This window comes from Accipiter gentilis, chromosome 30, assembly GCF_929443795.1.
Source record: "Accipiter gentilis chromosome 30, bAccGen1.1, whole genome shotgun sequence".
In the NCBI taxonomy this organism is placed as follows: Eukaryota; Metazoa; Chordata; class Aves; order Accipitriformes; family Accipitridae; genus Astur; species Astur gentilis.
Genome location: NC_064909.1, coordinates 11197126 through 11225000, shown reverse-complemented (window position 1 = coordinate 11225000; position 27875 = coordinate 11197126). Strand labels below are relative to the sequence as shown.

Genomic DNA, 27875 nt, shown 5'->3' with positions numbered 1-27875 from the left:
ATATTAAACTTGAATGCTTACTTTTAACTCCCTAATCAGATCATAAAATGACCTACTACCTTCTCCAAAATTTCAAGACCTCATTAAAATGCTAAGAAGTAAAAAGATTTTTTTATGTAATTAAATCTTGTATGTAATTATCAGATTTTTTTAAAATAGCTAATGAAGAAAATAGCATTGTGGTTTTCCTGATTTACGAAAGAAGAGTCTTACAGGACTACCTAGGAAGTTTTCAATTATTCACATCATTCTGTTGGGAATGAACTCTAGAGGACAGGATAACTACCATTGTTTTGGCTTGCATACAAACTTCATTCAAGGGAAATTAGTGTAACCAAACAAGAGGGATTTTTGTAGCTTAGAAGCCTCTTTTGTGTAAATACACACATGCTTCCATGGATTCAGTCTTGTACTAATGCCAAAAGCATTGGTACAGTAGCTTGCTCACCAGAGCACAAAACAAAGGACATTTGCATAAGACTGAAGTTCATCTGTTAGATTTATTATTTTTGGTATACATTGTATTTTCAAAAGGTAAACAGAGTGGTGTTACCAATGCAGTCTAAATAGTTTGGGGGTATGAATTTAAGCGTTAAACCAATGCTGATTTTTTTTTTGCTTTTTTTCACACATGATTTTAAGCTACAAAAAAAGCTATTCACCAAAAAAAATCTGAGCTTTTAAAATTATGTTTTAATGTCTAAGGAATTGCATGTTACCTCCACATTAATGGCAAATGAGTTCAGTATGAGTACAGTGGTTACTGTAAGAATTAATAATGATCGACCACTAGTAATTGTGATGAATTGCCAGATTGCTTATTGAAGATTTGGGTGATCTACTTCCAGGACTCTGGCCTCAGTGCTTCTCTAGATATATCTTAATATCCACCACAATTTATAGTAAAGCATTTTCCGTGGATTTACCAGAAGCAGCAATGCTGAGTAAACAGTAGCCCAAGTTCAATGGCATGCTCACACACATGTCCACATTTTATTGCATGAGCTTTTACACATTGGCTTCAACTCTGAGAACAAAGAATAAGTCACTGCAACCTTTAATGCTTCCGTTAATATGATAAGGGCTTAATAATTTTAGATCTTACCCATATTTTTTCTTTCTCCAAGTGCAGTCAACATCCAATCCTAATTTTAGAAGCCTGTGAGTTACCAGAGGTCTTGTCATTCTTTACTGGATGTCTTTTCTTGAGATCAGAGGTGTGTGCTCAGTTGTAATTTTATTGTCTTTTGCTCAGCTCCAAGATTAAGTAATCTACCAATACGGAAAGTCAGTTTCATCATTCATTTCTTCTGAAACCTGAAATGTGGCAGTGCAGTCTTCACTCTGTAATAATTTAATTTCAGTGTAACAATGCTTTTAAAATTTGTTTTCCTTTCTTGCCAAAGAATTCAAATGCTTTTTTTCCCCCTTCTTCTTTTCCAGTCTATTGTTAACATTCAAAGCTCTTTAAAGCCCTTTAATGTCTACATTGTATGACCTTCTGTATGAGTGGTGGTCATATTTCGTGTCACTGCTGCTCTTGTAGTCTCAGGTTTGTTTTTTCCACCTGGAGACCATATTTGTTTGGTCTGTTAAGGCTAATTTCTGTCAAAGATGCTGAAGTCTGCATGTTTTTATTTCCTTGACTCAGTTTTACTGTTCATTTTTCTTGATTTTAAATATTTAGGTTAAAATGTTCAAATAATTAAAGGTGGCAGCATTTAATTGAGAAAAGTGATTTAGGTATATGCCTTTCCGAATATACTCTCTTCTAAGTATCTGTCCTTCAGAAAAAATTCTCTCTCTCAGTGTACAGAGTATTGGTATTCTTTGCTGATACAGACATAAATTCTTCTAACTTATCTAGTATTTTATTTTACTTAGTGTTGTTTCATTTGATAGTCATCATAATTGGGGGAGAGCTGGAAATACTTGATACAGTTCCTGTGCAGAGGGTATTCCATGGGTGACACATTACTTCGCTTCTGATTTCTAAGATTCTATAATTTCTTAAAAATTTTAATATTTCTCTTACTTGTCCATGACAGCAAGAGATATTTTTTTTTTTTAGATTTTATTTTTTTTTATTATTTTTATTATCTCTTAAAAAAAATTGAAATAAAGTTATAGGTGCAGAAGAGCTCATTGCAATTCTTCACTGAAGAGACTATGGATAAGGCTTGCTCCCCCCAGTGGTTTTCTTGCCTTCTGCTTGTTTGTAGATGGGAGCACCAGAGGAAGTGAATGGATTTTCATCTTAATTGTTGGTCTTCTTACAGGTCTGTCAAATGGATTAGCTCGCTAGTGGTGGTGGTGTTTCCTTCTCTTCAAATTTATGGCAAGTTCGTATCAGAGTAGTAAGACTCCGAGACCACCCAGAGGGCTGTGCCGGTGGTTTTCAGGCTGTCTTGTGGCCCTTGTGAATGTTCTGTACTAGGAAGGTACAAGAAGAACGAGGTAGTACCTGTTTTAAAACCATTTGGGTTTTTTGCCCTGCTCTTTGAAATTAGGGTGTAGATCTGAATAGCTGCTCTGCAAACCCCTTGTGTCCCTTCACCCCAGAAATATGCTAGTTGCGGAGGCAGAACGACTGTGAAGTATTGTGCAAGGATTCTCACTTAGTGGCTGAAAAGTTTTCCTGTGTGGAAATAGGATGGATCTGGTTTCGGGTTGCTTTACATTGGTGCCTTTAAACTCCGGCCACAGTCCCAGAAAGGCACAGTTTCCCTCCTGAGCACATCAAGCCCACCCACACCGGCAGTGCGTATATGACCTATGTAGTGTTCAAATCAAATTTGTGGAATCTGCTTGTGCTGTACAATGCTCTCGTCTTATTCAGTGTCTGTGATGGTAACTCTTAAGCAGAGAATGGAAAACAAGCCGCCTCTTTGGGAGGGAGATTTTAATTACCTCTTGCCCTAGAGAGAGCTGTCCTCCCGGGTTAGAGCAGAAAGTATTGGAAGGGCACTGTGGTGAAGATTAGCGAGAGGCTCCTTTACCAAGCCACGGTTGCAAATCAATAGAGGCTTTCAGCTGTCAGTGCAACCAATCCCTAAACCATGAATGCAAATATTTACTTCTACTGAAAACAGAGAGAATTTACAAAAAAAGAGAAACATATTTCCATTCCTTTATTTAGTCATAGAATCAATATAAATGATTTGAGGATGTGGAGAATTCAAAGTGCTCCAGGATAGTACTCACTTGAGTATACAGCTTATTTTCATAGACCAAAGCTTTCATTCTGCAAGGAGGAAAATACCAGCACAGCAGGTCACTCTTGGCATAAACACTTCTGATGTGTATGTGCTCCTTTAACATTTAATTTTAATCAGAACGGGCCGATATCTCTCCGTAACATTTAGCTTGCTTTCTTTTGTGCAACCGAAAGTGTAAAGCTGTCGATAATTTTTGAAGTACCCATTTCTATGACACCTGCATGATATTTTTTAATATTTGCTGAATTGATAATGTTCATGGTAGTGGAGTATACTGCGCAATAAACTGCTTTTGTGGCTGATTAAATGCCAAAGTGAAGTGGAGGTATTCAGCAACTGCAAAAGCCGTTTATTTAGTGTATGCCAATGCCATGAACATTATTCCTGTTACACAAGATTTGCTATACCCTAATGTACAGAAGTATAAAAGAAATTGTTTCCTTTTCTTGTGAGGGTTGCAATTGCTGTGCTGCTTCAATCTCACACTTCACACTGATATGACATTCGGGAATGTAGCTAGGTTGAGTGGCTTGAGATAGAGGCTGGTTTACACAGTGAATAATTATTTAAAAGAGTTCTTTGTGTAGGAAAAGCGTTATGTGGCTGGGTATGCTGAACTACATTAACTGCAGTATGCCAGTTCTCCAACTTTGGCCATTTAACTTTCGATAGGAAGACTTGCCTTTCGCTGCTGTGGTTCTCCCTTGAGGGCTTTGGCCTGGGAAAGACAGCTGTAGACTTGATTATTGGGTTAACCGGAGATTTGCTGATGCACGTTTGCCTGTATTGTTCTCCCTCGCTGACCAGTGCCACCAGCTGGACCACTGATAGATAAGAAGTTGCAGCTACTTCCTGTCATTCTTTGTGTAGCTTTTTTCTCAGATAGAGGTTGGCAGGAGCTGTACGTAACCCTGATGTTTCTCTCAAGGAGAAAGGATTTATATTTTTTTTGGGGGGGGGTGGGGGGGGTGCTTAGATAGGTTATAAGAGAATGGTTTCATGCTGGTTGTATGAAATAAGTACCTCATTGACATATAGTTCTTGTGCCATCCTATTCCTTCATGATAACATCTGTTACAGACACTTCCTGCAATTTGATTACATACAAAATGAGAAAAATAAAAAATTATGATGATTTCATTGACTTCTCTCTTAATATATGTTAGATATGTTGCCTGCTAGAAATGAAGGGCTATGGTGATTCTGTAGCACCAAACTGTTATTCTTCTTTCTAATTTCTTTTTTTTTGCATATTGATTTAATATCATGTCATTGATTTTCTATGGATTATTTCTTTTTCATATTTCCTCATGACTTCTCTGACTGAGGAAGGGTTGTAGGCTTTTTAATTTCATTGTCATTCGTGATTGTTGTTACCCTCAGAGCTGACAATCACTTAATTTACAGTTCATCTGCCATTCTTTTCTTTGTATAGAAGAAGCTGCAGCAGAGAAAACTGGTATTCCACCCTACAGATTGAACAATGTTATCAGTTTGCTGTCCACAGGATCTTTGTGAGTTGCAGTCTGCACTCTTTCTTTGCAGAAGATTATCATTTATTGCTACAGAGCGATAAACTTCTCTAGTAGTGATATCTTAAATTTGACTACTAAATTGCATATGCAAGTGAGCAAGCACAAAGTAACAAGGCTCTATTTTTATAGTTGTCTTCTGTTCTTCATTAGCCCAGAAGCTGGACAGTGGACTGCTAAATGCCTATTGTTCTGTAAGTAGGCTGGAGCTAAAATACAGGGGAGAAAGATTTCTGCTATATGGAATGGATACTTCTGACACATTTAAAGCAATATACCCTGTAGTTACAGTTTGAGTATCATTCATGAAAAGGAAGGTGTTTTCTTTATCTGTTTTCCACTTCCTATGGAATTACAGTTATAGGCACATGTTCTGGAGTTGTTTTTTGTCTCGCACATTAATGTCTGCTGTCCTGTGAAGTTGCTTCCGATTACAGAACGTTGGGTGCAATGGTAATAACTCCACGGCCACTGAAGTCAGTGACTAACAGAGAGGTGATGCTTCAGTGTTTTCTCTCTGCAGATCACCATGTGGTAGAGAATGAGGCTGTGAAGACCCTTCCTCTCTTCCAGGTTAAACCCCTCTGGTGCTATTTCATTCTCAAAATGCTGCAGACTGCAGTTGCCTAAGAACATAATTTTGAGAATATGAACAACCCCGATACTTAGGCCTTGTATGCTAAAGGAAGATGCAGTGAGCCCACGTATCAGCTTCATGCTGGGGAGAAAAAAGACTTTGGACTTTATTCACCACAGTTTTATGTAGGTATGCCTGGTGAATTGGGAAAATTGTTTAGGAGTGATCAATCCTTCTGTGAAGATTGCTTTGTAATGCTGCTAAGGTCAGTGAGACCTTGGTTTATTTGCCACATAAGTGCTGCTTGAGCGACTTAGGATACTCCAACACACACAGGAGCAACCTTAACTTGCACACTAGAGGCTTTCCACATTTTAGGACTGTGATTTCTTGCACAGCTTGCTCATTTGGTACAGATCATACAGTGAGGTGAACTAATCAGGGTTTCATAAGCATTGTCCCTCTGCCTTTGATATAGCTTAAACACTTTCCTGTAGTAGGTGTTTAGGATCATAAATGTATGTTCCTTCTGGTTTTCCACTACTCAAGCTAAGTGCTTCTAGAAGTTTTTGTAGTAGCAATCTGTTACTGCAAACTTGATTGTACCGTTCTTCTGTGGTAGTGCTTGCCGAAGCTGGATGTAATTCATGTGCAAAGTGTATGAGAATAATTATCAGTGACCTCTGTCAGGATTTGCTTTTCTGGTGTGGTACTGGCTCTTGATTGAATCCCACTATAATTTTTGCTAAGACAGACAAGAACTCATGAGGAAATTCAACTACTTTTTGGGAGGCTGAGGGCTTGGCAGAGGACTAGAGTCCAGTGGCTGGAATGCAGTATTAGGGTAGCAGGTCTTTGTTTTCAGTTTTGTTTCGTTTTGATGTGTGACTTAGTCTGGGATTTAGTCTTTTCATCTGTAAAACTGCAATAATAATACTTGCAGTTTGAGACTTACAACGTGCTTTGAGACCAACAGTGAAAAGCTCTCAGTAGTGTATTTATTACATTCTGTTTGTAGATGTTACAAGCAGTAGCGAGGAGAAGTGAGAATAAAATGAAGCCAAATACACTGATTTAAAAGCAAACTGTTGAAGCCAGGCCTGAACTAGTAAAATAGTTACCCGTATGCCAATGCCTCTCTTCACATAGCTCAGAATTAAATCGCAGGGTTCCAACTGCTGTCAAAAAAAAAAAAAAAAAAAAAAAAAATTCCAAGGTTATAACTGTTTAATGGGGGGAAAATGGCTAATTTCTGTCTCTTTAAATTTTGTGGTGGAGAAAATAAGGTGCTTTGATCTTTAAATGACAGCTTCCAGAGTCATTACATTGAATCAGTTAATCTCTCCCAGTAGTTACCTTATTCTCTCTTCCTCATGGGCATCCTCTTTCATGGTCTCAGTGCTGAGCTTCAAATCAATGAACAAACTGTTACTGCTTCCAAGACAGCCTGTCTAGTGAGCTTTCCTGCTTTCATGCATTGCCAAGCTCTTACCTCAAACCTTGGCACATCAAAGTGGAGAAGAGGTCCAGTAGTGCCACATGTGTGTTAACCAGGCTGGCTCCATCATCTTCATTTACACTGTACAGGTCAGGCAGTCCCTTGCCTCTTGACAAGAGAGGTTTGCCAGAGACTGCATGTCCTGTCATTCCCAGGTGACATACATAATTCAAAGCAGGTCAAGTGACACAGCGGTGACTGCAAGTATCCTTGGTCACCCCTTTATCTAGTTTAAAAAAACACTAACCAAAGCGACAACTGATCTACATATCTTCGTATGAGATATCCATGCCCAGACAGGAATAAGTTGCATTCTGTGTCATGCTGCTTACTGAATGTTCTTTTTGTTCAGCCTGGTTTTCCTTCCTCTTAGGAAAAAAAAAATTGAGAAATTTCCCAGTGTAAGCCCCACGAGCATCTATGTCATGTACACTATGAGGTATTTTATCTGCTAGTGCACAGCAAATGCTGTGAAGTAACACCTGGGAGTTTTTTTCAGGTTTTACCAGCTAGTGCACATGTTGTATAAAACTCAGGAGCTGAGGTTCTGGAGCAGTGTCTGTTCTCCTGCTCATGTAATTAGTCTTCCTTTAAACGAAGGGGCTACAGTATACAGTGAATCTTGTGCAAGAATAGAAATTAGAGTAATTTTGTGGGTTTAGACATAAAAGGTAGGCATCTAAAATGTAATGTAATTAAAAAATAGCTTCTCCTCTTTTCCAGGAAATAAAAGAGTTGGTACAAGGTGAACATTTTTAGACAATTTTCTCTTCTGAGAGGGTAGTACTAGGAATTTTCCAAAGCATTTGACATATAGTTCTTTTAATAGAAGCCACCTTGCATTAAGCAACAAGTTAAGAGGGTTTTTTTCACTGACAACAACAGATTTACTTTATTAATATTCCTTAAAAAGACCTCAAATGTATTTAGTTGCACTTCACTGAGGCAGAATTTCAGGATAGGTGCTACACCTCAAAAAAGAATAACATAATCGTGGATGCAGAAATGGATGTTTTGGTGTAGTGTGTAAGACCTTAAAGTCTTCTGTGCTTCTTCCAGCAAATTCAAAGATATGTCCCTGAAAATAAAAGTGAATCATGCACATTCCCCTCTTTCTGTGGCATATACAATGCATCCAGTGTGTGCAGTATGGTAGCAACAAAAAGCACTGGGATTGGGAATTTCACCTGAAGTTTACTGGCCTGAACGCTTTCTACCTTGTCGTGGTTTAACCCCAGCCAGAAACTAAGCCCCACGCAGCCGCTCGCTCACCTCCCTCACAGTGGGATGGGGGAGAGAAGCGGAAGGTAAAAGTGAGAAAACTCCTGGGCTGAGATAGACACCCTCGCTGGTGGGGTGGGGTGGGAAGCGGAAAAGGCCTTGACTCTGTGTAAGCACCGCTCGGCCATAATTAAAAAATCTCGGCATTATCAACACTGTTTTCAGCACAAACTGAAAACATAGACCTGTACCAGCTACTGTGAAGAAAATTAACTCTATCCCAGCCAAAACCAGCACATACTTGCACTTGAAAACATTTTCTGTTGTCTGTGCTAATCATCGTCATTCTTCTTTGCTTCCTAACTTATGGCTAGATCACATGAACTACTTCAAAATGGGAGTTTTGCTCAATGTCTGTGAGAATGGTGCAGAATCGATTCCTTCCTTCTGTGAAATTTTACATTGCTTTATCAATAGTATTTTCTTTATTTGTTTGATTGTGATTTGGGACCAGAAGTAACAGAAATCTGAATACAGTATTTGATAATTAGCCAGAGCTAAGCCTTTCCTATAAGGGCACCAATAATCTTGTTTGTGCTGTCTTTTACTCAAGATCACCCTGTTTCTAATTCTCTGTTTAATAGTATTCCAGATTCTGTTATCAAAATCCTTCAGCTTTCTCCAGTACTTTGCTGCCAGGTTTCTTACAAGTCTGACAGCCTAAGAGGTCCTTCTGTACCTAAGATATAACATTTCCTAATCCCCAAGGGTCCTTTAAAAATCATTTTATAAATCAAGCTTCTCTGTTTCCACGGCCATGTATGATTGTGCACACACCTTTTTAAAGATACTGACTTTGGAGGTTGGAGGGAATTAAGGAAAAAGTGCAACTTAAACTAAAGTATCTTGGTATTACTATTTTAACACTTCGATATTATCTTTGCTCATTTTATTCTGCACATATCTTCATCTAGGTTTTCTTCACTTCTGTGTTCTTTGCAATGTTGGATTCAATCCTTAATTATCCCATGCCTGGGAGGAAAGGAGACAGTGGTTGTTATAGATGAGCTGGTCAATGGCAAAGAAAACTGTCCCAGGGATGAGCAAAGCAAAGCTGGTATACTTCTTACACCAGGACTTCTAGGGGAGGAAGTATTGATAGATGTTCTTCTGCTACCTTTATGAAACTTTGAGATTCTTAATACAGTTACATGTCCTCGTTGTGGCAGTCTGAAGCCCCCTCTGTCATGATACCATGGCAAAAAGCCTTAAAAAAGAGCTGAGAACTTCCTTGCGCTTTGTGGTACAATGATTTGAGTGTGATTCCTCACTGGAGCTGGTAAGAATAAACGTATAGAATAATATACTTTAAAAAAAAAAACACAAAAACAAACCCTTAAAAAAGAAACCCACCTAATCTCCATTTGGTAAGAGCAAAACCACAATAAGCATAGTAGTATGTATAAATATATAATATGAATTCTGTATGTAATTTCCAATTGTTTTGTAAGAAAGCTTTCACAGCATCATTTTATAGTTCTAAAAATGGAAAATTGTGCTGTTCTTTGTCTGATACTTACCAGTGTAATTTATTACTGAAAAAATAAAAGTGATGAAAACCTGCATATTTCATCATATAAAGAGTGCGGACAAATCTTGTTTCTCAAAGCAGCTAATGCACTTACATATTTCTGAAAATTGTGCAAACACAAAATAAGATTTCTTTTTACTCTGCCACTAACAGATGAGCACATCAGGGAATACAGCCTAAGAAAATAAATGACAGTTAGTGATACTTAGGATAATTAGTCTACTTTTACTAATGCATCTGAACATCTCACAGAATTTTGACTGAAGTGGAGCATTCACATTTTACTGGTGAAGCTAAATAGTAGATAGCTAGCTAAATAGTAGAATTTTTCAATGGCTACAACTGTTACTGCAACCCTCACTAAAATTAAAGGAGGTTAGATTTCTAACTGATGTACCTTTAAAAATAAAATTTCAGTTAAAGGTCATACGCAAAGTCTGTTTTGATGAAGAAGGAAAAGCACATCTTCTGATCCCACTCATGTCCATTTGTAGCATGTTGTGTCTGTATTTCTGCATTCTGACTATACGAAATCTGTTATTTTAAATTTTTTTTAATCCTCCCTCAGGTCTCATGGAAACCTCCTCTAATACAGAATGGTGAAATCCTTAACTATGAGATTCGCATGCCTGATCCACGAATTGTCATTACTGGGAACACTTCATCAACGTTAAGTCATTTGGTGACTAATCTTATACCCTATACAAACTACTCGGTCACTGTAATAGCTTGTTCTGGAGGTGATGGCTTCCTAGGAGGCTGCACAGAGAGTCTGCCTACAAGCGTGACTACACCTTCAACAGTTCCTCAGAGTGTTAGTCCGTTGTCTGTGATTCCAATCAGCGAGTCCTTTATTGCCATTTCTTGGCAACCACCACTAAGGCCGAATGGTCCTCATCTGAGGTAAGCTCTTAGTTACAACTGAGATAGCAGTTTTCTTCTCCTTACATAAATCTGACTCTGAAAATTCGGAGTGATGCAAACTTTATGAGGTGATCTCTTAATTTCTGACTTTTTGAAGTTCCTCTTTAGACTTCAGGAGCCAATGAATGGCCTCATGGAAAGTGGGTATGTCTAGAAGCAGATAGCAGGGTGAGCTTTGAATCATTTTGAACTTAGAAAGAGTCGGGATTATTAGGAGCAAGTGTGGTGTCTGTGCTGTGGCATTTCCTTTGCAGAACACATTCAGGAACACTCTGGGTCTTTCAGATCAGTGCTGTCTGAAAAGCCAGAAGGAGCAAGCACAGGATACGCAAAGTCATAACTGGTTTGGGCTGCAGCATCAGCCACTTTTTGGTGGTGAGTTCAGACAACAAGTTCCATGAACAAAATAACAACAAAAGTGTGAGATCCCTGTGAACATAAGTATTTAACACATCCAATATTCTCAGTATTCTGTGTGGTTTATTCTACAGAAAGAGAAAGTGACCATTTGGAAGTGTGATGACATGAAATAATCTTCAAAACTTAACTGATTAATAAATTGCAAACGAGGGAGTGCACGAGAAAAAATGGAAGTTAAAATTCTACAAGTTTGGGGGCAGAACCAAAAATGGGAAATGCAAGGAAATGCTGGGTGTAGCAGGCTGGATTTCACCACCGGAACGAGAGAAAGGCATCTCCTCTCAGATTTGTCTGGAATACTGGGATGGAGATCCTGACTTGAATCTGTTGATTGCTGAGAGAGTGTGTGTGTATTTGACATTTTAAAAAATATGGATTTGAGTGCACAAAGATTTATAAAGATGAATGTATCTTTATATATACACAATAAAAATGTCAAACGAATCTTTCGTTCTAGTGCCTTAACGTATTGTGAAACATTGTGCATGGAATTATATCTCTGTACTCCATATGTTCTGGTTAGTAGCTCTCTTCTAGGTGCACTGATGGGTTCAATAATTATCATGTAATGCCATTTCAGTTGCGTATGTTATTACAGCACAGTAGCTTGACTCTTTCTTCAGGCTTAATTAGGGCACACTACAAGTGAATGAAATGATGATTGCTCTACAGTAAAATTTGAAGTTTTTGAAAAGCGGTCCCTGTTATTCTGGGGTTAACAACATGACCATTTTACCATAGATTATTGAAGTAATTCAGCACGACCTACATCTGCAGACTTCATTTCCTTCATGGTGTGCCATGCTGCCCTCAACAAGAACAACCACTGAAGCAGCTGCTCTGTACAGCATGATGGAGCAAGAAGTCTGCAGCAAGCAGAGTAGCAGCAGCAGCTGCCGGTGGGGGTGATTTACATATGATCACCATTCAGTGTTCAAAAAGATTTTGATGTTTTTCATGACTTGTCTATGAAATATATCGGACAGAATATGCCAGGACTGTTCCTAATAAAACTGGAATGGGTACTGTTGACACTGATGAACCACCCATGTGAGAGTTTTTCTTGGGGTATAAAGTCATCTGAATATTTTGATAGAGGTGGATTTTAATTAGTTTTTACTATTTAATTTCTGAGGTTATACTCCCAGCTTCTGCAGTAATTTGGTTTGGCATCACTAAGGCCAGTGGCACAATGCTTGTTTGTACCTGTTGAGGATTATTCCCCAAACTCAAGGGCGAAAGTTGTTGGAAGTTACGCACGTACATCCTAGCTGCCATGGAGCGTAGGAAGTCTCAGCTCTCTTGTAAGAGAGCTTCTCAGTTGATTTCTGGTTTTGAAGCAATGCCAAATCACTCTGTGCAGTACCTATTAAATACCCTTTTCATTCAGGGTCTCAAATCTGGAATGGTATTGTCCAACATTTCCTCATCAGACTGGAGATGATCTCAACATAAAAAAGATAAGTGTCAAATCACACATGAAGCCAGCGGTCAGAAACATCATTGCAATGGCGCAGTGACCCACACCAAGGCATTCTGCAGAATGCTTAAACACAGAAGGAAACATTTTCACAAATAAGTGCTTCAAGTGAGAGTCTTTAAGATCTGCCTGACTATCCACATACTTTTTGGCTGGAATTTAACAGTAGAACCCTTCCAAAATGGGGGGGAGGGAAAGGATGATGAACAGCAGCTCAGCACTTTAGAGAATCAAGTTGTGTATTCAAGTGAAAATATATGCATATGACCCTAATTTGCTGGGCATCAGTGGAAATACTGTTGTAACTATAGTTTGATTAAAATTGCAGCTCACCATTGAAAGCGATTCCAGAGTGGTTCTATAACTGGTAAGAAGAGTACAAACATCTGGTGGCTCATAAAGAAAACACCAGTATCAAACTGAAACAAAAATCATATCAAAAAAGTCCTGTGAAATGTAATAAAGAAGAATAATCCAAAAGATTTTGAGCAAAGATATAGCATTTTGTTTCCTTTAGAGTATAGTTTTCTATGTAATCCCTAGAATGATTAGGAAATGCAAAATATAATATTACCCCTTTAGTTTGTGTAGACAATGAGTGATTCAATCATTGTTAAATTCCATAAAGGTTTTGTATAAAAGATGATGAAGACTGAGTGGTGCAGAATCAGTGGAAGGCATGTTTTCTGAATCAGGTGGTCTCATGGCTGACCTGCTGAAAGACGGGCTTTAGCTGACCTGCTGTTTGGAACAGAGACAGCGATACAGCTTCAGTTACCAATTAAAACCAGGATGAAATAGTTTGGTCTTTCAAGCTCACTTCGTGAATGTCTACCCAAATACAAAGGTGCCTCACTGAGGTCTACAGATGGAACAGTTAACTCATTCTACACCTGTTTGTCACCTGTAATTTACACTGTGGTTATTTGCAAACACACTTTAAACACAGATGCACACTTAACTTGCTACTGCCAGGAAAATAGTAATAGCAATGCTGTATGTTTCAACACATTTGCAAGAAAGAGAAATTGTCATTTCATATTCCGAAGCGGTCTGTGCGTATCAGATGGCATCAGTCATGTCTGCATAAGATACTGTTACTGTGCTATTTGGACTTGATCTTCATACCATTTCGACAAAGTTTAAAATCTGTAAATCATTAAATAAACTCATTCTTTCAAATGGAAGTGCTTAATTTTCCATTTTCAAAGTAGTTTTTTAAAGTAATTGAATGTTTTAAATCATGAAACATTAAAAAGAATATTTATCTCAGAAAGTTTACAGCTGTAAAAACAAAATAATGTGTGGCTTTAAAAAAAACAACTGGGGTTTTTTTGTGTGTAATAACATTAGTTGAGATAATCCTGGTGTTCTGCTTGTCTTTTGTGTTAGATATGAGCTCCTGAGACGTAAAATCCAGCAACCACTTGCATCAAATCCCCCTGAAGATTTAAATCTGTGGCACAATATTTACTCAGGAACTCAGTGGTTTTATGAAGATAAGGGTCTTAGCAGGTGAGATTACAAAAACTATAAAAACAAATGCTGGCATTTTGTATAGTGTATGTTTAATAGTTCAAAGTATTTCTTGTGTCTTTATGTAGTGAACATATTAATTATGTAATGAAATATTTTTTGTCATCATCTTTGGTATTAATCATTCTAATATGCAGGGATTTATTATTAGTCTGTCATTCTTGACTCATACATTGTTTTGCCCTGAAAAAAAAAACACAAATGAAAATAAAGATCTTGTGAAATTTTAGCATTGATATGCTCATGCAGTCAAACCATTTAGATTTATGTGTACAAGCGCTCTAGATTTGTGTGCTGGCAAAGTCATAGCACAGGCAGAATGAATGTTTGAGAAGTCCTAGCTGGGAAACATTTGAAACTTGGTTTCAGCATTGTTTTTCTTACCTGGTTTTAAAAGTGAAAATTAACGATTGCTTTAATATCTCCAAAGGCAAGAACAGTATTTATTGCACTCTCAGGAAATCTAATTTAAGGGCAGCTTTGGGTTGGCTTCATTACAGTTAAATGCAGAGGCTTGAGGGTGGGAAAATGGAGGGTGGGTTCTGTTCCTCAGTATGTAACAGACCTACTGTGTGGTATAGAGCAAGACATTTGCTCTTGATCAAGTTTAGTTTCCACATCTCAAAGTCAAGGCTACCACCCTTAAGACAAGCAAACACGCACATTAGGAGCCCGTAACAGAAGATTCAACATGGATTCTACATTGGGTTTTTGTAGGTAAAGTCTCAGGAGAACATTCATGGGTGGTTTCAGGATGTGTGTGTTCTCTGTGCTTGTGTGCTGATGTGCTTTAGGAGGACTGTCTGTCAATCATTGCCCCTCAAACATCTGTACATTACTTCTACTTTCTTTGATAAAAGCTGTGTGAGCATCCCTCCCGAGCATGATGCGAACCAGCAGAATGTCACCGCTGCTCCTGACTGTTGTATTGACCGAACCACGCCAAGGGCTACTGCTTCTGGCTTGCCATTGCCTACTTTCTGAAAGTCACTGCTCATTTTCATCCGTTGCAATAACTGATCATGGAGCTGTTCTTTTACCCAATCCTGCCCAAGAGTCTATTTCTTTCTTTCAGCCATGCTTGAAATTCTACATAGAGTTTCCTTTGGTTTTAGTTTAGCTCATTTCAGCAGCGCTGACGTGTGCAGCGGTTATGTTAGCAGTTCAGAGGGGGCAATAAATTCTGACAGGGCCTCGATGACAAGTCGTTAGGCACAATGACCTTTTGGGTTGAATGAGCTAAGGCCAGAAGAGTGTGCCTAAGCCTTGGACGCACCCGAACACTTCTTCTGGGGAGGGTTCTGCAACCTGCAGCTATGTTTTTGCAGTCAAGAACTCAGGATGAGTTTGTGGCTGGAGAGGTGATGCTGCAGAGAGACTCAAGCCTTATTTTTCACAAAAAGAAAATCCATGTATCAGCATCTATTTTCACTTGTGTCATGCTTTAAGCATGTTCCAGAATTAGTGAATTTTTATTATACTGCCGACAGAAGTCTATTTTTACAATTTTTTTTTTCAGATGGCTTCTTAATTTCTAGTAGGTTAAACCAAACATCTTTTATTTTCATTGCTGGAAATGGAAACGTTGAAAATGTGGATCAAAAAATGAATCTCAAATTCTGATCATTAAATTGCAAGACTAGATCCTGTTCATGTTTTATTGCACATGTGCTACAGTATCCAAGAAAATACTACATGTTCACAAGCGACAGAAAATGCAGAGAGCAAAATAAGGCATGTTATGTATGTTGTCACCATTCTACAATGCTTGTAGTTACAGTTCGAGCTAGTGAGCTCCCATTAGTTTGCTTTCTTCTCAGTGGGACTGTTAAAGCTTAGCCCTTCTGAAATCAGGCTGTGGATGGTTGCATAATATGGGATGCATTTAAAAAAACCTTAAAAGTAAATATACAGTGTGAGTGAGTTTTCTTTTTGTAGCAAAATCTCTAAATATTAGGCATTTACTGTATGTTCCTTTATTGCATTTTTAGACATTTATCCTAAAGTGCTGCAGTTTTAGTGAAAATTTGAACAAGATGCTCCCGTGTTTCTGTGATTGCGTAGTTTTGTGTGAGGCCTTTTATGATGAAATTAAATTTGAGATTATGAAATCCCACTTAAAATACATTAATATGCCATTTGATATAGAGAAGAAATTACGGAGTGACAGTCGCCTGGCTTACTAAATATACATGAAGTATTTAATAAAACTGTGTAAGCTGAATACACACAGTTCTGAAGAAAATTACTTCATTAAATGAGTTTGCATTCCTAGGCACTTTTTTCTGATGTTTTTGTAGTGGCTGTGTGGTGAATCACTTTTACAAATGAGACTCTGCAAGTTAAAATCAATGGGTTTCCCAAAAGAGGAAAAAAAGCCTCATTTGATTAAATTCTGATCCAAATTTTGGCAGGTTGCCACTGCTGTAATTACATATTGAATTGAGCTATAATCTCTCAACACCTCAGAAGCTATGACTATGAGGAAGTGAAATAACGTGTTTTATTTTTGTTACCATGTTAATCGTGCTGAATTATTTCAAAAAAATAGACACCTCTTATAGAGTCTTTATTGGTGCAAACCAAGCAGCTGAATTTTTTGGACCGGGGAGGGGGGAAGAAACAACAAAACTTTGGCACAGACAGAAGGTTTACAGCAAATGTTTTCTACGTCTGCATTTTTTGTTCCATTTAATTATTTTTAAAATGTCTTAGGTACACAACATACGAGTATAAGCTCATAGTGCACAACGAGGTAGGATATACATCAAGTGAAGAAGTGATAGCTACTACATTAGCGGGATTACCAAAGAAAGGAAGTATCCTTATTGCACGTGCTGTTAATCATACTGCTGTAGAAGTGGAATGGTCAAAACCAAGTAAGTGTGCTTAGTATTTATTCCAGTAACTAGATGTTAACCTGCCATCACTTATGTTGGTCTGCCTTGCTCTCGTAGGAAACACAGTCCTTGTCTTGATTTATAATATTCCTAAGTGTCCTTGAAAGGAGAAGAAAGAAATAGGAAAAAAAAAGTGCACATTTTGCTATTTCTCAGTCATGTTCGTATTTATTAAATGCTATTTCTGCAGAATGAGAATAGTGAAAGTGAAGAAATAGTTAATGGAAACTCATGAGAAATCTATAAAGTAGTAGTACACAAAGTCCTGTTGTCTTTGTGGTGTATTTCATCTCTTTGTATAAAAATTTACATATACATTCCTTCAGGATGAGAGGATCCCCTTTCTCTTTCTTTTTGCTCTGCTCCTTAAAATTAATTTAGCCAATTTCTCTAGCTGGTTTGCTAATACAGCAGTGGGGAATTTCTTCATGACTTACATGCAAATGATTTTATAAGGACTGGGTGCTGAATTGCAACAAATGTAGTCTCTTTATTTTATAATTGCATGCCTGAAGTAAGCATGCTTATAAAAACTGACAAATGTAATAGATCTGAAGCAGCTCACTGAAGTTTCATTACCTTAGTAATCTGAACCCCTGACCTTCTAGATGTAGGTAATGCAATCTGGTTTTATTTTCATTCATACTTTAGAAATTTCCTCCATATATGTTTGTTAATGCAAAGGTTAAACACCAAGACAGGGCCATTTGTTATTTGAAAACCTTATCGTATTTTATTACTACTTATGTTGCAGTAAGCATGTTAACTATTTTGTATACCCACATTTCATATTTTTTTTCATAATATTAGTTTTCAAATTATTTTTCTGTTTTCTTTGGGAATTTGGGAGTCTATAATGTAAGTTGCCTTGCTATCTTTCTTTTTCTGGAAAACCTACTGAAGGTTTCTGACTTCTAAGGATTTAGGACTTGTATCTGCACCACTTCAAATAAAAATAACGTATCACTCTTGCTTAAGAATTTCTATAACAAAACTGTGTATTATTAAATCTGAGAATATGCTTTTGGCTTTTACCAATGCTCTTCCCAGGTCAGCTGAGTCCTGTTTAGTGGTACAGTGTGTCATCTAAAGCAGTATGTATTAGTGCTTAAAGTTTTTGTCATAATTACTCTTTTCATCTTGATGCCTACTGGAAAAGCAGTTGCATTTGATCAGATCTGAACTTAAACTGTTTGACAAAGGACAGATAAGATAACAGACTACATCTGAGTTACTAAAATGGAGAAGCAAGACTGCCTGGAATCCTTGTTTATCCAGACCAGTGAATGTCCTTCCCTTTGTAGCCAGAAAATCATACTGTTTTTTTCTTCCTTTCATGGGGGAAGCTAGTGCTGGGCAAAACACATTTTAGGAAGAAATGTGAGATTTCCCCCCCCCCCCCCCCGTAAACATAATGCTTCTGAGTGTATTACAGCTTTACAGGTAGATGATACTATCACACTTGATCTAAAATAAGAACATGTAGATTTTCATTTTCACTATGCCAAAAGGCTGTCCGTGTAAAGTTGAATTTAACTATAATTTAAGGCACAGGCACTTGCCCCTTATTCATGGCTAGAGGACTAACACAGGAATTCAGTACTTTTGGGGTGGGGGAGTATTATTTGAAGGGAAGGAACAAAAAGGGAAAAAATCTTTGAGGTTTCCATCTTAAACTAGTGCCATAGAGCAATCTGATTTGCTCTCTTCCTTCTATCTGGGTGAAAGCCATCCTTTTGCAGTGGCAAGCTGCAAGGTCCACACACCATTGCTAGCAGTGGGTTTCACCTATTAAATTTACTTCACAGATTCCGTTGTCATCATGGGGATGTCCAGAGAAAGAAAGCTTTCTCCAGTATTAGATAAGATGACGAACTATTAATGATTTTGACAAGTTTGGAAGAGCAGTCTGCATCACTGCTTATAAGAGTGAAATTGAAGGCACTTGATGGAATCTTTGCTTTTTTTTAAATAAGGGGGCCTGCATAAAATTTGCTTTTCTCTTCACAGTAAATGTTGTTAAGAAACTTGCTGACTGAATATTTCCCAATGCTTTTCCTTTCTTTTCTTAGCACTACAAGATTTGCAAGGAGATGTTGCATATTACACCCTCTTCCTGAATTCTACTGATGATGGAAGATCTCTGAGGATCCAGGCTGATGTAAACTCTATAGTCGTAGGTGATTTGCAGCCGAACACAGAGTATCAGATATTTTTTCAAGTTTTTAACGGAGCCCACAGCATCAACAGTGAAGTTGTGCATGTGACTACCTCAGATGGAGGTTGGTTAGCAGTGAATGCAGCTTGGCTTAAAATCTGAGAATGAAATTGATTGATTTTTGTTAGGGTTGAGATCAGTCATCCTTCCATTATAAAATTTCCGGTATAAAAGGAAAAAGGGCTAAAACGCTAAAATGCTTAAGTGCTGGTTGTCATCATGTGGTAGATCAATAAACGGTCCCACTGAGACAGCAGCAAAAGCTCTAATAGCAGATATTAACCCAGTTTGTTCTCATCTTCTCCTGCATATTCCTATCTGTGTGCACTAAGTTTGGAACTGAGTTCATATCAATAAATGGTGGAATTTAGAAACAATTAATGGGTTTTTAAAAGATTTGCTCTGTGAAGCGATGTGCTTTTGACATGACAGTCATACAAAGGGCCTTCCCTGAGTCACCCGAAACTCTAGGTGTAAGTTCAGCCTCTAAGAAAATTCTTTATGAGTCATTTCTATGCCAGTGGGCAAGTGGGGGGTGTGTGTGTGTGTGTGTGTGTGTGTCAGAGGAGGGCAGGGGAGAGGGGGAGGATAAAATAATAGTAAAAAAATTGTACATCTGAAATGTGTTTAGAATGGTCTTTCTAATCTTTTTGCTTTATAAAGTCTCATTATAAACATTATAATATCATTACCTCAGAAGCAAGTGTTCCAGGTCATTAGCAAAGCACTTTAAGTGAGGATTCCATTTCCTTTCTCATGCCAAAGGTCAGCACCTTTTGTTTATAAAATAGAATCAGTCATAAGGGCAATTTTTCAACTGGTAAGGATGGGTTCTTATGATAAAAATAGGTCTTTGCATGGTTATTTCCGACATGCTTAGATAATTACGTAATTTAACGCTAAGGAAGGTGTTGGTTGTTTTTTTTAAATAAGTGTTAGACTTCATCATTACCTATAGTAATCAACATTCAAAACCATTTACATAATGCCAATATTGCATACTGCTTCATATTGCTTCAGCTATGAGGCTATGAGGCTGATAACGTCACGTTCCACCAGACACAAAGTATTTTGGTCTCAGGTTTTGCTTTAAAAGCAAAATGCTCTGTTTTTTCTCCTTTTTTTGGAAGGATTAGGATTGGGGAGACATAAAAATAATATTTATATGTTGGCAGTGCAGATGGGTTAATAATTTATCATCATATCTCACTGGCCACATACTACTGATGATTGACACTATGCTGCTGGTGTAAAGCATTTTACCATCAGCTCTCATGGTTTCTAACTGAGACTATAATAAGCCAATTTACAGAAGACTACAGACTGTGATAACTTCATCAGAGGAAAGCAGATAAGCAGTGAACCTTTTGCTAAACCTAAATACTAATCTGCATTTGGTTAAACAAGTGCCTTTGCAGAGACAGCTGGAGTTTATTCAGTTTCTTCTTTATTTCTAGAGCCTGAGGGCATGTTCCCTCCAGAGGTTGTCATCATCAACAGTACAGCTGTACGTGTCATCTGGACATCGCCTTCAAACCCGAATGGTGTTGTCACAGAGTACTCTATCTATGTAAATAATAAGCAGTACAAGACTGGAATGAACGAGCCGGGGTCTGTCCTTTTAGCAGATTTGTCTCCATTCACTGTATATGATATACAGGTTAGAATATCTTTTCTGGGTTGCGCAATATACTTTAATTTCACATAAAATGTGTGTCTTTCCAAGCAGAATATTGTTTCATGCATTTCTTTACATACATGGACATATATTTGCACTGATGTTTGTGTGCGTATACATACAAGGCATAAATTTATTTTCAGCACATTTTAGATCTGTGTACACTTTTCATAATACAAATTTCCATTATATTTTTTCAAACCATCAGAACTCCATTTACTTTCGCCTAAATGCTCTGTGCTACAACATTAGCAAAGCCCCAACATATATTACAAAGAGGCAAAGATTCAACTCCTACTCATTAAAAGAAAATTGCAATTGTTTTAGAAACATCAGGCATGCATAATATATCAGCACAGAGAAATAATGATGTTGCATTTGTCATCCTTTTATCATTTTTTTTTTCTCCTTATCCTTCCGAGGAGGAAGCAGAGCTGATCTCTGAAATCACAGTAGTACTTTTTATGCTGTTAATAAGTACAATATTTTTTCTTTGCTTTTCCTTTACTCTATCTTTGCCTCTCTATTCTTATATCTAATGAAAGGCAAAATACTGTGTGCAGAATAATAATAAAAAAAGAATAAATAATATCTTTCTATCCTTAAGTTGTATTAATATATTCAAGAAATGCAGTTTGATTCTTAATTGTAACTATTCCTGTCTATTTCATTCAGGTTTGGTTTGCATTATATATGAGAAGGACTTAGCGGTACCATGTATACTTCGTTCTGAAAATTTGCATCCAGTTACTACATGCCATAAATAAACATCACAGACAGGCATACCGTAACAGATTTCTGTGTTCCAGCCCCTCTGAAACAGCAAACCTCCATCCATGAATACACATATGACTTTCTGAATGCCGCTTGGAAACACATTTGTCTTTTCTCAATAACAATGCAAATTCAGTGTACTGCCTCACTTATAGACCCTCTGTATTAATTTACCATGGCCACCTTCTGTTGCTTGAGATGTTAATTATTCTTCTCTTCTGCTTTCCTAGTCTTTATACTGGACTTATATTTGCATCAATGTGATGGGTAAAACTGAAATAAGCTGGGTTTAATTTTTTTTTCTTTTGACTCTTTTTCTTCTTGTCCTGGAAACAGTATTATCTTGGATGCATGTGCGTCTCACTGGTAATCTTACTGCATTATCTTTCATTTTTTGTGCTCTTTTATTTTAAGTAACTTCTCTGTTGACAATACAGAAACAATGTTACCATCCTTCACTGGCTATTTCACTTTGCCTCTGCCTAGTTTAATCCCAAGAATTGAAGGAATAAGTTTTTATTTCTGTGGCATTTTTCGTAACAAAGTCTATCATTCCTATTTGCATTTTTCACTTTTAATTTTCCAGAATAGACATGAAAGAAGAGAAAATAGTAATGGAAAACTATCCTTATTTTTATATCAGAATATATGGTAGGTGTAGAAAACTTACTCAAGCCCCCAGATCAAAGTACATTTTTTTCAGTGTTGTGTACCAGATTCTACATATACATGCAGGAAAAAAACAAAATCACAGCAACTTATTATTGCATAAGTTGCAGTTGCACTGCAACTTGTCACTGCATTATTGGTGATAATTTAATAGAGAACAACAATTAGTGCCAGAGGGCTGCATGTACTTTTTTTTTTTAAATGGTTTGGGAAAATGTGATACAGCGCAGTGTATCTCTGGTAGATGTACGTATCTCAAAGCTGCAGTATTTTCGTGGCTGTATGGAATCTGTTAAATAGAAAGAACCTTGGGTGAAGAGAGAAGTCTGAAAAAGTAGCAGAGCTGAATAATTTCTGCAGCTATGTGAAACTCATGTTCTTCTTCATCAGATTGAAGCCTGCACGGTGTATGCCTGTGTGAGAAGCAATGGAACCCAGATTACAACTGTGGAAGATGAGCCAAAGCAGCTGTCAGCACCCATTATTCACATAATTGGCTCAAGGTACTATGCTATAGGTGGCTTTCATATATTGGAGCAATTTGTAGCTGGAATGGGGACCAGAATGTAAGCTTGTCTTCTCTCAATTGAATAAGGTGCATAAAAGAATTCAGTATATGCTTTGAAAATATTTTTCATGGTTGTTATTTTTCATCTTGGAGTTTTGGGCCAAAAGAGCAACTGAAGAAATCTCACCCTTGGTTGACTGTACATACCCATTTGGGTATCACTGTGCTGCGATAATAAATAACGTATAAGTGGAAGTAGTTAAGAGAAGAAGTGTAGAGGAATGAAAATTATCACATTTCGCTGTCAGTTAAGAAGAGGAAGATTAATGCTCAGGGAGCAATGCAATGCTGATAATGGAAACTTAGAATAATTGTGGGTAAAAAAAAGTCACCTATCACAACAGTGAGAATTAGTAAGCTATCTTAAAAGGCATGCATATCTATGTCTCCTTGAACCACTGTTTGCAATCTGCCTATCCACTACATTCACAGGCATGGGCAAACTTCTTAATTGTAAAGGGAGCATCAGATCTGCAGTCCTTAGAAGCAGCCAAATAGTTACATATACAGTGATTCTTTAGGAGTTAATATCTTCCAAAGACAGACTAAAACTATGTTTGCTAACACATTGTTCAGAATTACACCAACAATAAAACAGTTAGCCTCCTGTGTTTATGTTGTTGTGCATGTGATTTTATTACACTTCTGGTGGAGTATACTCATTAGCAGTGTTTCTTTTGTAGAAAGAAAAAAGATATCTTTTTTTTTTTTTTTTTTAAATAACAAAAATCTAACATCTGAGCCTTCAGAAATGGCCGGCAGAATGGATTTGCTTCTCCAGTCTCTTAAGGACTTTGGTTTGCTGTTTATCATCTCTACATTTTGCTTGAATTCAGCATTTGTCTCTGTGTAAGGGTGAAATTAAGTTTGCTATTTTTCTGTCACACATACAGATATAGTCAAAGCTTGTTTGATGATAAGAACTCAGTTCAGGATCTCATCTTTTGCCCTTGGCTTTAACTTATGTATGCCTTTGTCTGTATTGTCTGTACTGCAAACACTTATGCATGTTTCTGCTATTATATATAGACTAAATATGTCATAACACATGAATGCAAAAGGATCAAAAATGCCTTCCTACTTTATAATCTGCTCAGCCAGAAACAGACTCTTTCTACACTGCCTTTTTCTACATGTCATATTATCATCAGCTGTTCTTATATCCCAAAAGAATACTAACTACTGATCGATTGCCCGGACATGTCTGGCCATGGCCTACATGTGCCCCGGGTAGTTCATTTATTTGCCACGGTGGATTTGCTAGAGTGGAATTTAATCAATAGCTAATTCATTAATTCTGGTCCTCGAGTATGTAGGGATTGTGCTGTATAAAAATGACTGGCTGGCTTCAGCTTTGATTGAAATATGACAAACACTACGGCTGACAGCTTCAGCAGGTGCTGGGCTGAATATGAATTTCGCTTATTTATCCTCCATAAAAGAAAAAGCTCGGGCAAAAAACCAGTTTGTGTAGACAAGAGGACATTTTAATACGTATCTGTCATCAGACAGAGAAAAAAAAGGCATTTCTGGAGTATAGGCTCATGGGATACCCGAGATATAACACAGACTGTGCAGTTTATTGTCTTTAATTGGAATCATGGTGTTTTTCCCTCTTCTGAATCAGTTTGGGGGGCTGTATTATTGATGAGAATGCTGTAGGATAATGTCTTTGTAGCATTCACAAATAATTGTTTTAAAATTTGCCTCAAGGTGCTGCATGACATAAATTATAATTTTACCCACCAACTTCTAAGAAGTCTTTCTGATAGCAGCTCCATCCACACTGTTCTAATGAAGGTTATACCACCAGAGCCATTATAAATACCTTACTTTTCCACCCCTTACAGTTAATAACTCAGCTTCGGGCTGAAACTTGGCACAAAAGGTCGCAGTCCTGGAATGATTATTTTATAATGCCAAACTTCAAATAGAAAACAGTATGGGACCCAATCCTGAAGTCCTAAGTCAGGTTCTGGTTTGTTACTTTTCTTATCTGGGTTTTGGGTGATATGGGGGGGGTTGGGTGGGTAAGAGAGGTAGCATTGGCCATGTTTAGGCAGAAACAAATCCTATTCAAATCAAGTATGCTTTTTTTTTTTTTTTTTTTTTTTTAGTTAGAACCTCAGTGTTTGTCTCTACAGAAAAGTATTTTGTTATACAGCTTAGAAAGTTCTCTGAGTACTGCATGCATGTGGATGCCGACTTAGTTTGTGTAGTAAATTAAATTCTCATGGTGTGTTCGAAAATAGTTCATTCCCCTTTAAAATACTTTTCTTCTTTCTCTTTTTTCCTTGTAATAAATACAGCATGGTTAGGTTTTTTCTAATAACAATACTTAGCAGCAGCTTTGTCTTTTCAGAAAACTGAGGCATAATGCAAATGTACCCGGCCAGCAATTCTGCTCAGTGCTTTATTAAAAGGTTGATGGGTCTGAAAACACCCTGTGGAATAAACTAGGGGAAAACTAGGGAAAAGCCTTCATAGCTTCATGAAGAAAGAGAAGGCCCTTTATGCACCTTGGGGGGAACCAGAAACCCTGGTCAGGGTGTAATAGAAAACTCAAAGAAGATAAGGCTGTGGGAGAAAAGCTAGGTGAATTCTTTAGTTTGATGTTCAGTATCATGGGGTTTAGGAAGGTTTCTGTATCAGATGCTGTTCGCGGGTGAATGAGCTGGAGGAGTTATTTCAAATTAACATGTTAGTGAGAAATATTTTAGAACAAATGGGTAAAACATATAGCAATAAATTGTTGGGATGATGGTATTTGCTCAGGAGTTCTAAAGCAGCTCAAAGATGAAAGTGTCAAACTCCTGTGCTGTGTAAAATATCCTTTAAATTGGTCTTGATACAGGAGGAATGGAAGATGAGACAATGTAGTGCAGATTTCTCCAGGGGTGTCAGGGGAACTAAAGACCAGTCAGTCTGATTTTCCATACTGGGAAAATGGGCAGAAAGTAAGAAAAAAAAAGGAAGGTATTCATAACTATGTGAATAAACATGGAATGCTGGGGAAGATTGTTGTGGAGTCACGTCCAGCCAAGCTATAACCAGAAATATCCAAGGGACAGGCAAGACACAAAGGTTTCTCACGTACGCTGTGTTTTATAGCACTTTCCCTAAAGTGTTCAAGACAGCGTTCCCATGGAGGAAACCTGATCGCTCTCTCTACTTTAATAATGGGAAAAGCAAAGCACAGAAAGATATCTCTAAGTTTGTAGCAACAACAGAAGCACAATGCTATTTATCAGACTTTCTGTACTGTGTCATACCACCTCTCTAAAGTTAGCGCTGCAGTCCAGGATACAGCAGGTAGTTAACTCTTGTGCAATAATGCTGAAACAGTTACTCGGTATGTGTGATCTCCTGCAGAGGAAAGTATTTTATCCACTGGTCATTAATAAAAGCGGTGTTCCCTACCTTAAGAATGTCAGGTGAATCCTATGATTTTTCTGTGATTTCTTTTAATGCCAACTCCTGAAAGTAAAGTTATTGAATCTTAGATTTGATGTGATTTTTTAAATTTATGTGACGAGACTAACACAACATTCATTCTCAAGATTCAGAAGTGAGGCCTTGTTATTTTTTTTAATCTTCATGGTTAAACCTCTACTGCTGTGTTGGAAAAAAAAAAAAAAAAAATCAGGAGTTCTTTTCATAACTTATGGACACTAGAAGCTGGTGATACTTGAAGCAGGCAAAAACCAGAATTTCCTTTCCAAAATCTGGTTTACCAAAATGTATCTGATGTGATATCAAAACTCTGAAATATTGATATTTTTCATGGATTTAAAAAACATTATATTTCTGCCTGGAAGTGTTGGAATGAATGTCTTCACACGCTTGAGCCAAAGGATTTCAGTTTGCTCTGTTGCTCCGAAAGCAAATACACCTTTATGGATCAGTTTGAAATTGTTCTTTGTCTCCTGGAAGTGCTGCAGTGCCTCATGGACCTTGTAGCCTGAAGCAGTTCGTTTCTGTGAACCTGGTTAGGCGGCCTTTTCTGTGGGACAGAGCCCTGCTTCAGCATTTTCACCACATTGACAGCAGTCACAGAAGGGACTGACTCACCCAGCATTTGAACTGCCATAATTGCACATGCTTGAAGTGAAGTTTTCTTTGGGCAGACAAAGATTATACTCCACCTGCCAGGTGTTGTACATTCATCTGTGCCTAGAATTTGCAAGTCTGCTTCTGTAGCTCAGGTTGTAGGCACTTCCCAGCATAGACACAGCTCCAGTTTATCTGAGAGGGAGTAACTGGGGGATGAAGAGAAGGAGAGGGTGGGCAGGCTCCGTCCCCATGTTTCTGCAGCTGTATCAAATGCACCGTACGTGATCCAGCTGGCTGCATGCTAAAGGGCCCGTTGTGTCTCATTAAATCTGCACCTGCTCAAGAAGGTTTTCAGCTCAGCCTGGGGTATCTCTTCAGACGGGGGGGTGTCAAAAAGCCTCTGCAGTCCTACGACAACCCTGCTGATTTTTTTTTAAGCTGAGGTATGCATTCTTCTTGCTGTGGTGCTTTTAAAACCGCCACGATTTGCCATGGGTGGCAAACACCAGAAGGTGTAGACATAACTGAAGCATTCATAAAATTGTGAAGGAGTCTGCCTATCTGTGAGTCATTATCGGAAGGTCATACTGAGATTTTACCCTTTCGGCGGCACTGGTCAGTGAACTCTCATGCCACGTAATTTTCTTGTGCAGCTGCAGCTTTACACAATACCGGGCTATGTCCACCCCAAATGTGTATTGAAGAATAATGAAGTGATTGCTTGTTAAAAGAAAGAAATACACACTGTGCTCTGCAGAAAAGGCAAAACGTTCAAGTCATTGCATCAATTCTTAGGCCTAATTTGAAATTATTTTAGAGAGAAATATGCCTTGAAAAACTGTAAAAACTGCAGAATACTTTGAAAATATACCCTTGAGGGTCTGAATGAAACTTGCAGAAAGCAAATCATTCAAAAATATGACTGGGAATGCTTTCTTTGCTCCTGTGATCTATACTGTGCAAAGATCAGGAGAGAGTTACAATGGCATTTATAAAGTGCTGCCCATCTTTTCATTTT

At 37.8% G+C, this 27875-nt stretch overlaps 1 protein-coding gene across 4 annotated transcripts in view; it reads left to right on the top strand.

The window, feature by feature from the left end:
* USH2A (usherin) overlaps positions 1–27875 on the top strand; it is a 394090-nt gene that overhangs the window by 263662 nt on the left and 102553 nt on the right. For all 4 annotated transcript variants that reach the window (XM_049833600.1, XM_049833601.1, XM_049833602.1 and 1 more), the window contains 6 exons: positions 10206–10540; positions 13854–13976; positions 16713–16876; positions 18970–19179; positions 20573–20775; positions 22627–22739. In XM_049833600.1, coding sequence (XP_049689557.1) covers positions 10206–10540; positions 13854–13976; positions 16713–16876; positions 18970–19179; positions 20573–20775; positions 22627–22739 — 1148 coding nt within the window. The remainder of the gene's footprint in view (positions 1–10205; positions 10541–13853; positions 13977–16712; positions 16877–18969; positions 19180–20572; positions 20776–22626; positions 22740–27875) is intronic.